The sequence below is a fragment of the Seriola dumerili genome, unplaced genomic scaffold (assembly GCF_002260705.1).
Source record: "Seriola dumerili isolate Sdu_G_001 unplaced genomic scaffold, Sdu_1.0 BDQW01000149.1, whole genome shotgun sequence".
NCBI lineage: Eukaryota > Metazoa > Chordata > Actinopteri > Carangiformes > Carangidae > Seriola > Seriola dumerili.
In genome coordinates this window covers 20,531,783-20,542,545 of record NW_019174404.1, presented here as the reverse complement: position 1 = coordinate 20,542,545, position 10,763 = coordinate 20,531,783, and the positions used below count along the sequence as shown (strand labels likewise).

At 42.9% G+C, this 10,763-nt stretch overlaps 1 protein-coding gene across 2 annotated transcripts in view; it reads left to right on the top strand.

Moving 5' to 3' along the window:
* Window positions 1-325: 325 nt before the first annotated feature.
* The window catches only part of iars2 (isoleucyl-tRNA synthetase 2, mitochondrial), a 15,101-nt gene continuing 4,663 nt past the window's right edge, over window positions 326-10,763 (top strand). The window contains exons 1-16 of one of the 2 annotated variants that reach the window (XM_022750096.1): window positions 326-729; window positions 995-1,117; window positions 1,320-1,473; window positions 1,556-1,704; window positions 1,895-1,944; window positions 2,035-2,144; window positions 2,234-2,324; window positions 3,344-3,459; window positions 3,561-3,730; window positions 4,233-4,323; window positions 4,939-5,090; window positions 5,291-5,451; window positions 5,633-5,735; window positions 6,642-6,735; window positions 9,094-9,174; window positions 10,024-10,132. In XM_022750096.1, the coding sequence (XP_022605817.1) occupies window positions 463-729; window positions 995-1,117; window positions 1,320-1,473; window positions 1,556-1,704; window positions 1,895-1,944; window positions 2,035-2,144; window positions 2,234-2,324; window positions 3,344-3,459; window positions 3,561-3,730; window positions 4,233-4,323; window positions 4,939-5,090; window positions 5,291-5,451; window positions 5,633-5,735; window positions 6,642-6,735; window positions 9,094-9,174; window positions 10,024-10,132 (2,021 nt within the window). In that variant the 5' untranslated portion in view covers window positions 326-462. Of the gene's footprint in view, window positions 730-994; window positions 1,118-1,319; window positions 1,474-1,555; window positions 1,705-1,894; window positions 1,945-2,034; window positions 2,145-2,233; window positions 2,328-3,343; window positions 3,460-3,560; window positions 3,731-4,232; window positions 4,324-4,938; window positions 5,091-5,290; window positions 5,452-5,632; window positions 5,736-6,641; window positions 6,736-9,093; window positions 9,175-10,023; window positions 10,133-10,763 lie in introns of both variants that reach the window. The other variant, XM_022750097.1, reaches the window with a different exon arrangement.

Here is a 10,763-nt window from a genome sequence, read left to right as displayed (position 1 = left end):
AACCACAGAAGAAAAAACAAAAAAACTAAAACAAACATAAAAAAAACACTATAATATTTACATATAAAGAAGTATTACTATATTAAAATGTATAATCGTATATTTGATGTCCGTATCTATGAGAAAAATACAATAAAAATAATATTCTTGTTGATATCGCTGTTAATGTGTGCACGCCTGCAGAAAAAAGCTCATTACTGGTGCCCTTCAAGACGGATGAATAGCGCCCTCCAGTGACCGCTTTCGCGACATTACAATTAAAAGCGCGATTACTAAAGACCCCGCTGTGTTTCCGTAGTTGTCCTCTCTGTAATTCCTTCCGGAAGAAACACAGCTCTCCAAGAAGGGCGGAACACAGCGGCACGATACCTGTATACTGTTACAACAAAAACAACCACACACCTTTCAGTTTATTTGTGGTTTTTCTTCAGTTGTGTGGCCACAGAGCTGCCTCACCTCCCCATGCTGCTGTGCCGCATTTCGGCAGTGAGCCACGCGCTAGCGAGATGGGGACGGAGGTCACATCGGAGAGGCGGCCTCCTCCACCAGGCTCTCCCCTTCAGCTCCAGCCGCTGTCATGGTGTGAGTTCAGGAGAAGGCAGCGCTCAGCCAGCAGAGACGGGTTCTGCTCAGGGAGTGTACCGAGATACAGTGCTGCTTCCCCGGACTAAGTTCCCAATGAAACTGACCGGGCAGAAGCTGCTGGACCGAGAACTCGAGATACAGAAGGTACAGTAGGGATCACTCTCCTCTCTTCTGCTTTATCCTATCTCCAAGAAATGTCCCTCAACAGACATGAATCTGGATTATGCAGACTACAAATACTGTGTGTCACTTTTCTGACGTATCACTTCTAGTTTGTGTGTGTGCACACTTATATTTTAATAACACAAATCCTAACCTGATACAGACAACTCCTTCATTATGATGCTTTGTTTGTTTTGTTTTTTGTCATGTTGACAGTATAAAAACTCTCCTCTTCCGTGTGTTGCAGGAGTGTGGATTTGCAGATTTGTACTCCTGGCAGAGAGAGAGGAAGGCCAAGAAGGAGTTCTGCCTTCATGATGGACCCCCGTATGCAAATGGAGACCCTCATGTTGGACACGCACTCAATAAGGTATTTTATTTACAGTGTTCTTTTTATATTTAAGTTAATTTCATACTGTTATGGTATAGCAAATAATAATGATTGAATTGTAATTTAACTTCTGCTGACAACTGCAGCATGATGTAGTTTAAAAGTAAAAGCTTTCTGGCAGCGCTGACAGCTCAAACACTGCAAAGTAGTTATTAAGTTAATTGTATCTTTCTTTACACAGATCCTAAAGGACATCCGTAACCGCTTTGAGATGCTGAGGGGGCGGCAGGTCCACTATATCCCAGGCTGGGACTGCCACGGCCTGCCCATCGAGCTGAAGGCTCTCGGAGAGCTGGGGACCAGCGGCCTGAGTCCGCTACAGATCAGACAGAAAGGTTAGAAAGAACGGATAACTGCCTGAACATGAGCACTATCAGATTAGCAGCCGCTCTAATGTTTTCTTTCTGTCTCATCCAGCGCGGGAGTTTGCAGAGAGGGCCATAGCTCGTCAGAAGGCTGCTTTCCAGCGCTGGGGGGTGATGGCTGACTGGGACCAGTGCTACTACACCTATGATGGGGCCTATGAGGCTGCTCAGCTGAAAGTCTTCCAAGAAATGCACAGCAAGGTGAACAACCATTTGCTATTCACTCAGTGTTTTTTGCCATGATTCATAAACACATTTAAAATGCTTAGTATCTGTTCACTAATTAGTAACATTAGCAGTTGTTGTAACAATATAAAACCAACAGGGAAACAACTGTGAGCAAAGAAATGGAATCGAGACTGACAGTTTTTTCCACTGTATTTTTCTGCAGGGACTCATCTATCAGGACTACAAGCCGATCTTCTGGTCTCCTTCATCAAAGTACTGAGTTGATATGCTCGTTACATTTTAATTTTTCTAGTCTCCATCACCATTTAATAACCTCTTGTAAACTTTGATCTGCGTCTGTAGAACGGCCCTAGCAGAGGCAGAGTTGGAGTACAACCCCGAACATGTGAGCAGAGCCATTTACGCCACATTTCCCCTGATCACACTGCCAGCGGAGATAGCTTCAGAGAAAGGTAAAACAAACACACACACACATTCAATTCAGAGCTTTTTGACACATTGTCCAAGCTCTTCATTGTGTGTGGGTGCACGTGTGCCTCAGCAGGTCTGGAAAGTGTCTCTGTGTTGGTGTGGACCACCCAGCCTTGGACCATTCCTGCAAACCAGGCCATATGCTACATGCCCAATGCCCAGTGAGTACCCCCGCCACCAAAAAAGGTTACACTGAAACTGAAACTGTTTACATTACAAAACATCAGAAAATAATGAAAAATAGTAATTACAATTAATCTTCAATTAATTATGATAGAAGACCAAGTAAACCAGCAAATATTCACAGTTGAGAAGCTGCGTTTTTTTTTTTGTTTTTTTTTGGCATTTTCCTTAAAAATTTAAACAGTTAATCAATTATCTGAACAGCTGCATTACATTTACTGATGTGCCATTTTCCAGAAACCCAAACCATATTTCCCATCCACCCTGGGTTGTTTTTATGCCGCCACGCTAGCGACAGCCAGAGTCGGAGGCAGTATGTTTTTGGGTTTTGGGCACGGCCACACATCCGTACGTCCCATTCTCGTGAAGGTGATATCTCAGTAACGCCTTGAAGGAACTTCAAACTCTTCATATTTGGCACAATTTTTTTTAGATTTGGTACAAACATTCACTAGGACTCAAAGGTGAACTGATTATATTTTGATGGTCAAAGGTCAAGGTCACTGTGACCTCATGTTCTTGTGATTACAATATATCAGGAACGCCCAGAGGGAACTTCATCACTTCTGTCTCACTGTGACCTCACAAATTCATTCACTGACATGACACAATTTAACTCAAATGTCTATAAGGATAAAATGAAGTGATGACTTTTTATATCCAAATGGTCAAAGGTCAACTTCACTGTGACATCATAATGTTCTGCAAAAACACTTCTGGTCATTATTCAGTGTTGTGACTCAGGAACAGAAGGAGAGATTGTGAGCATGTGTCCTACAGCTTGGCTGGAGGAAACCACCACGAGGAGGAGATTCTAGTTCTGTCCCAAAGAGGACGTTGCAACGTTGCCTCTTGCTCTTTTAGTTGTTGCTGCAGTGAATTTGTTTTGAGGATTAATGGGAGCTGAGAAACAGTGAAGTGATGTTTTCTAATTAAAAAAAAAAAAAGAAAAGAAATAAAAGCGTAATCTTTAATTGCAGTGGAACATCGGCGCTCTGTTCTCGGTTGTGAAGAGGGCGGATAACTCTCAGTTGCTCCTGGTGGCCACGGAGCGCACAGCCAGCGTGGCAGCACTGCTGGGCACAGAGCTGGAGAGTGTGGGCACCTTCACAGGTAACGCACTCATTCACACACTGACACACAACAGCCTGGAGGTCTTGTCTTGTCAGTTACAGAAACAACAATGCAAACGTCCGCTGTCTTTCTCCTCCAAGGCTCCCAGCTTGAGGGCGGGGTCTGCAAACACCCCACAATTCCTGACAAGGAAGTGCCGCTGTTGCCGGCTAATCACGTGACTATGGCAAAAGGAACAGGGTTGGTCCACACGGCGCCGGCTCACGGCATGGAGGATTACAGTGTGGCTTCTCAGTATAAACTGTCTGTGGTATGTTCTGTTTTATTAAGAGGACCTGTTGGACCTTTCACACCATTGTCCCTTATAGTTCACAGTGTATTCCACACAGATATGTTGTGTTGAGTGGCCATAAGATTTAGTGCTGAAATGATTAGTTGGTCAATAGAAGAAAAAAAAAATGTCAATCAAATAATTGTTTCAGTTATTTTTTGTGTTATTTAAGTGTAAGGATTTTCTGCATTTCTCTGTTCATTTCTTTACATTTTATAGATGAAATTGGAGCTGTAATAGAGGTTTTTTTTAATATAAGAGATGATGTTACAAGCCATATATGTATTTAAAAATTTACATGACACAAGGTTCAAATATTATGATAAATTCAGGTTAATGAATACAAATCTCTAACAGTAATATGGACTTGCTTTTAGTTATGATTATTTTGGTATCATTATGTTGCTGACATCCTGAATGAACCTGGTGAAACGTGCCTGCAACTCTTTGTAACTGTGTGTATGTTTCGCTTCCGCCTCAGGAGTGTATAGTGGACGAGGACGGCAAGTTCACCGAGTCAGCTGGACCAGATCTACACAATCTGTCCGTGATGAGAGAAGGCACTGACAAAGGTGCAGCATGACTGTGTGAGAACAGGACATAACGCTCTCCTGTAGCTCATGTGCGAGGGCTTTTAGTGTTTCATATTTTTTCTGCCTCCGCCCCGACGACAGTCAGAGCCGGAGGCATATTGTTTTCGGGGTCGTCCATACGTCCGTTCATCCCGTTCTTGTGGTCACGATATCTCATTAACGCCTTGACGGAACGTCTTCAAATTTGCCACAAATGTTCACTTAAGGACGAACTGATTAGATTTTCAGGTCAAAGGTCACGGTGACCTCGTTTGGCCTTGTGAACGTGATATCTCTATAGCTCTTCAAGGGAATCCCTTCAAATTTTGCACAAATGTCAACTCAAGGAAACAACTCATCAGGCTTTGGTGGTCAAAGGTCAAAGGTCAAGGTCACGGTGACCTCAGAAAACACTTCTTAGCCATTACTCCAAACTTCACACATAATTCACACATAATTTCACACAAATGGTTGATATTCTCTATGACTCTGGATAAACAGGGATGTGACATGGAACGAGTCTGAGTGACGGAGGCAGACGACCACGAGGAGGTGATTCTAGTTAAATATTGTCTTGTATCTGTGTCTGTTTTTCTGTCTGTTTGCCTGTGGTAGTGATCTCCATGCTGAAGGAGTGTGGCGCTCTGGTGAAAGAGGAGAAGTGTGTCCACAGCTACCCGTATGACTGGAGGACAAAGCAGCCCGTTATCATCAGGCCCAGTAAGCAGTGGTTCATCAACACAGCATCACTCAAAGACAAAGCCAAGGTGAGCTGGACAGCCATGTTACCGTCACACTCCTTTTTATTGAGTTCCTGTTTGCTGTTCCTGGTACACTGAAAGCGATGCTTTGTAAATTTTTTTTCAAGAGGGGAATGTTTCCAGGAAGGTACTTGCTTCACATTTACAGTTTGTTTCCTGTGTGTGTGTGTGTGTGTGTGTGTGTGTGCGTGTGTGCGGTTGTCCAGGAGGTGCTGCAGAAGGTGCGTGTTTTGCCAGAGTCGGCGAAGGGCAGCCTGCTGGCCATGCTGGACAGACGGACGTACTGGTGCATCTCCAGACAGCGAAGCTGGGGCGTCCCGATCCCAGTCTTCTACCACAAAGAGACTGGAGAGGCTCTCGTCAACAAGTAAGACACGCAACACACACATGCAGACAAACAGGCTTTTACACATATTTTCACACACGCTCACTTTTATCAGAGATATTACAGATCAACAAGAAAATCTCACACACACACACAAACACACACACACACACACAATATCTGTTCCTCACTAAACATTCTTCCCTGTCTCCGGCCTCTGCAGACACACAGTGTCCCACATAGCAACACTCTTCAAAGAAAAGGGCAGCGACTGTTGGTGGGAGCTTCCCATTGAGACCTTGCTGCCAGCAGAGGTCCTCAAGAAGGTGAGAATATGTGTGTTAGTGTTTGTATGTGATGGTGAGTTAGGATCAAGGTGAGGGTTTGGACATGTGTCAGTGATACATCCGATGAAACTGGGCCATGATATAAATGAGGGCTACGGGCGGTGTAATCCCTTTTTAATTTGATGGATGTGATTTCAGAGGCTTTTCAGAGATAGTTCTATTTGGGAACAAAGAAGGAAGGTTTCAACGTAGTGCCTACCTGGAGTCTAAGGCACTAAAGACTTCAACCCATGTTAAAAATCTGGGTGTAATCATGGAGGGCGATCTTGTATTTTGACAGAAAATTTGCATTTTGGCATGTTAAAACTTAGCTAGGGTCAGAGACTTTGTGTCTAAACAAGACTTGGAGAAACTCGTTCATGCCTTTTTATATCCTCCAGAGTTGACTATTGCAATATTCTCCTCACTGGTTCACCATATAAGACCATTAGGCAGCTACAGCTTATTCAGATGCTGCTGCTCAGGTTCTTACTAACACGAAGAAAAGAGTTAACATGACTCCTCCAGTCAGGCTGGATGTTAGGCTTCCAGTCAGATTTTAATTTAGAGTTTTACTTGTTGCCTGCAAGTCATTAAATGGCCCGGGCCCTAGATACAGTATATCTCTCAAATGTTCATCTTGCACTTAAATTAGATATTACTTATTTTATGCTTTGTGTTTTTATACTCTTTTCTTTTTATGCTTTTTACTTGTATTTTTTATACTTTAATGGAATTGAACAACCTTTGTGTTTGATAATGTGCTATACTGTCAGGGCCGTTAATCTGTTTTAATTATCCTGCCTCCAGTGGCCAAAAATGAATTAATGTAGCTTTAAGCAATCAGTTATTAAAACTCATCCGGTTTGATGAATTAATTACTGTTCACCTGTGTATTCCTTTCAGAGTAAAGCAGGTCCAGTGACTGACTACATTCGTGGAGAGGATGTGCTGGACATCTGGTTTGACAGCGGAGCATCATGGGCCGCTGTACTAGAAGGTACATCTCAGATTTCTTCAGTCTGTTCTGTGATGCAGATCGGACCAAGTACAAACTGATCTGAAACTGAATCAGCATCTGTGATGTATTGTGAATCCTAATACAAGTTACACGCCTTTCATTAGTAACGATCCTGCTCAGTAAAGAAAATGTGAAAACTGTCCACAGCTGCAAAGAAAGTGACGCCTCTGATATCAGGGGCAAGTTTCACAAACGTCTCAGATCGAACAAACAGTCAGACTTCAGATAGACGTCTGAATTCATCCGTTGCACAAAGCAGTTCAGTTCTTGATTTATCTTAAGCCAGACTGTGGTGCACTGAATGCTGGGTAAATTAAGACTTTTTTCAAAAGAAAAAAAAAAAAGAAAAGAAAAAAATCAGATTTGGAAAGAAATGGCTGCAGTGTCTAAAAACTATTTCCCTTATCATTTCTCTCTCCATAGCAATCGTAGCAAACCTCAAATTATGAGCCATGTTTTCCTGTTTTTTGTTTTTGGGTGCTACTGCTCAGTGTAGGTGTCATTAATTGTTACCATGGTGACATTGGTCTGTGACCTGAGTTAACCTGGGGGGGGGGTAGGATGTGTGTTTTCTGGCTTAAAATGAGTCAGTCTTTTTTTTTGTGAAACGGTCTGACTTGCATTAGACAAATCTGTGAGCAACATGAAGACTGGACCAACACAACAGACCAGTCTGAGATATCTTAGTGAAACCGGCCCCAGATTGTGTATTTATACTGTACAGTGATGCAGTGATGCTGCTCCTCTACACCTGTTTCTCTCCACTGACACTCATGTTCTAAGAGTAGCAGCCGTTAAGTCTCCGCCTCACTTCAATCACCACCAGCTTTCAAAATGCCTTTAATCAGGTCTGCCTTAATTAGTTTATTGTAGAGAAAGCTACTTAGACCTACCTCATAGTCACCCACACCAGTTAAGTTNATTAAATGGCCCGGGCCCTAGATACAGTATATCTCTCAAATGTTCATCTTGCACTTAAATTAGATATTACTTATTTTATGCTTTGTGTTTTTATACTCTTTTCTTTTTATGCTTTTTACTTGTATTTTTTATACTTTAATGGAATTGAACAACCTTTGTGTTTGATAATGTGCTATACTGTCAGGGCCGTTAATCTGTTTTAATTATCCTGCCTCCAGTGGCCAAAAATGAATTAATGTAGCTTTAAGCAATCAGTTATTAAAACTCATCCGGTTTGATGAATTAATTACTGTTCACCTGTGTATTCCTTTCAGAGTAAAGCAGGTCCAGTGACTGACTACATTCGTGGAGAGGATGTGCTGGACATCTGGTTTGACAGCGGAGCATCATGGGCCGCTGTACTAGAAGGTACATCTCAGATTTCTTCAGTCTGTTCTGTGATGCAGATCGGACCAAGTACAAACTGTGAAACCGGCCCCAGATTGTGTATTTATACTGTACAGTGATGCAGTGATGCCGCTCCTCTACACCTGTTTCTCTCCACTGACACTCATGTTCTAAGAGTAGCAGCCGTTAAGTCTCCGCCTCACTTCAATCACCACCAGCTTTCAAAATGCCTTTAATCAGGTCTGCCTTAATTAGTTTATTGTAGAGAAAGCTACTTAGACCTACCTCATAGTCACCCACACCAGTTAAGTTGCTTTGCAAAGTGTAATGTAAGCAAAAGCAGAGGCTTGTTGACCACAGAGCTGGATTAGAGGGCAGTGCAGTCTCAGCAGGTCACAGTGCTACGTGTTTTCTCCTTGACACACAGTACAACTGGAATTCTTATGGCAGATATACCTGCAGAGATATTCAAATAACCAAGTCTAGCTGCAGCTGTGCAGATCATAACATCCTACACACAGTGTAGGAACATTTCCAAAGAGAATCACTGCGTTTCCGGCCAAACCGGGGTTCTAACCTAGAAACTTCAGAAACTTCTTGTTGTGAGGCGACAGTGCAAACTACAGAACCCCCCTTAACTGTTTTACCTTTAATTTGTCCAATACAAAAAACCTGCAAAACAAATCATATTCCAATCTGCCTCTGCACTTTGTGCTAATTAATGTAAGCCAAGTGCTAAATAATGCTAACAGGCTACACCAAGATGGCAGACAAGGTGAACAGCTTACCTGCTAACAGCATTTAGCTCACAGCACAGCTGTGCCAAAGTACAGCCTCACACACAGCTGCTAGCATACAGTAGCTGTCGAGTGGAGCGGTCTTCTTATAACAAGTCAGGATGTTGCAGGAACCTCGAGCTGTATTGTTGCCGTTACTGTTTTAAGACATGAGACAGAATGTGTTATTAAATAACTTGCCACAGCGGACGTGTTTTGCATTGTCTGTGTTTGCTTGTGTTTTCATTTCCAGAGGAGATGGAGGGAGATTCTCAAGAGCCTGAGTCACGTCTCAGCTGGCTCCCCGCTCCGCTCCGCAAACCTCTGGTCGCAGGTTATTTGACCATCCACCTGCTGTGGCCTGCACAGCAGCCTTCGACCCTCTCTGTCTTTGATTCTCAGACTCTTACTCCTGTTGTGTCTCACTCGGCCTCTTCTTCCTCCTTTTGCTCTCAAATGCTCTTGGATATGTTTTAATTAAGTTTTACAGTGTTGGCTAAGATGTCAGTTAGATGCCAGATGAGCATCTCTCATCTTCACTCCACCGCTGAACAACACCGCACCTCTCCGGTGTCTGGTCACTTAAAACAGGCATTCTGTTCCAATTCAGAAAATGAAATCCAAAAGCATTTGCATGTGCTTTAAGGAGTATTTAAGAAAAACCAAACGTGGAAGAAGGAGATTAAAAAGAACTCCTCAAATCGATACAGCATGAATCTCAACCCACCCTCTTCCTCCCCTCTCCTCATGCATGCAGGATTTAGACACAGCATCTTTCTTGGGAGAACACTGGCAGTTTGTTTCTTTTCCCAGGGATGGCCCAAACTCTGTGCTTCCTCCCTGCTGTTTGTTTTCTCTGTCAATAGATTCAGGTTGGAGATGGACGAGGTTGAAAGCTGTTTATGACTGAAACGTCTGTCTGTTAAACGGCTGTCTGTACGACATGTATAACCATCTGTTTGGCTGTTTTTGGCTATTGAGACAAGGCATGTTGATTGAGTCACCTCTCAGTGGGCTCACTAACATCGGCTCATCTCTCCTGTCTTTTCTAGACATTCCTCACAAATCCTAATCCTTTGTTTCACCAGTTTTTCCTGTGGTGTGAGTGTAGAACTGATTGATTTTCTTTTGCCCCTCATGTCTCCGCCACCTTCCCTCCTCCACCCCTCCACCCCTCCTCCAGAGTCAGACCCCAGGGCGGATGCTTATGTGGAGGGAAAGGACCAGATTGGAGGCTGGTTTCAGTCGTCGCTGCTCACCAGTGTCGCTGTGAGGAACAAGGCACCTTACAAGTGAGTGACCCATCCGTTTGCTGCGGTGTGCACGACGACCAGATGATTGTAAATGACTGTGTATATGTGCTTTGAATGTGTGTGTCAAATACATTGACCCCAACATGACAATACAGACTAGTGGTCAAAGATTGAAGCACACCTCCATTTTTCCTTTTGTTATTTGAATGTACAGGATTCAGCGTCTCATTATTTCAGAAATTCAAGAACAGAATAAATAAAAACTGGAGATTTTAAAAAGGAATCATGGAATCTTCACTTTGAACAAAATTTGATCTGATCATTCAGCATTCATCCACACAGGTGTCCTCCTCCCCATAACAAATGGACCACAGGCTTAAAAAAGATAAACTAATAAAGCAGTTTCACTTTAAAAATGTGAAATTCGCAAAAATATTTAATTTTAATGTGGGAAAGTTACAGATTGTAACGAAGTCTGGAGAGTGTGCTGCTCTTCATCATGTGAAGCCTCCATCTGGTTCTGTTCCTCTAATGTGTTGGGTCATTATCTCGATGTCGGATGAAGCTCTGACCAACCAGTCTGTCTCTAGCGTGAGGCGGCAACATAACAAAATGTGAAATAGTGAATGGTCAGAATAATTTCTGAATGCTCAGAAATGTATTGCTGCAG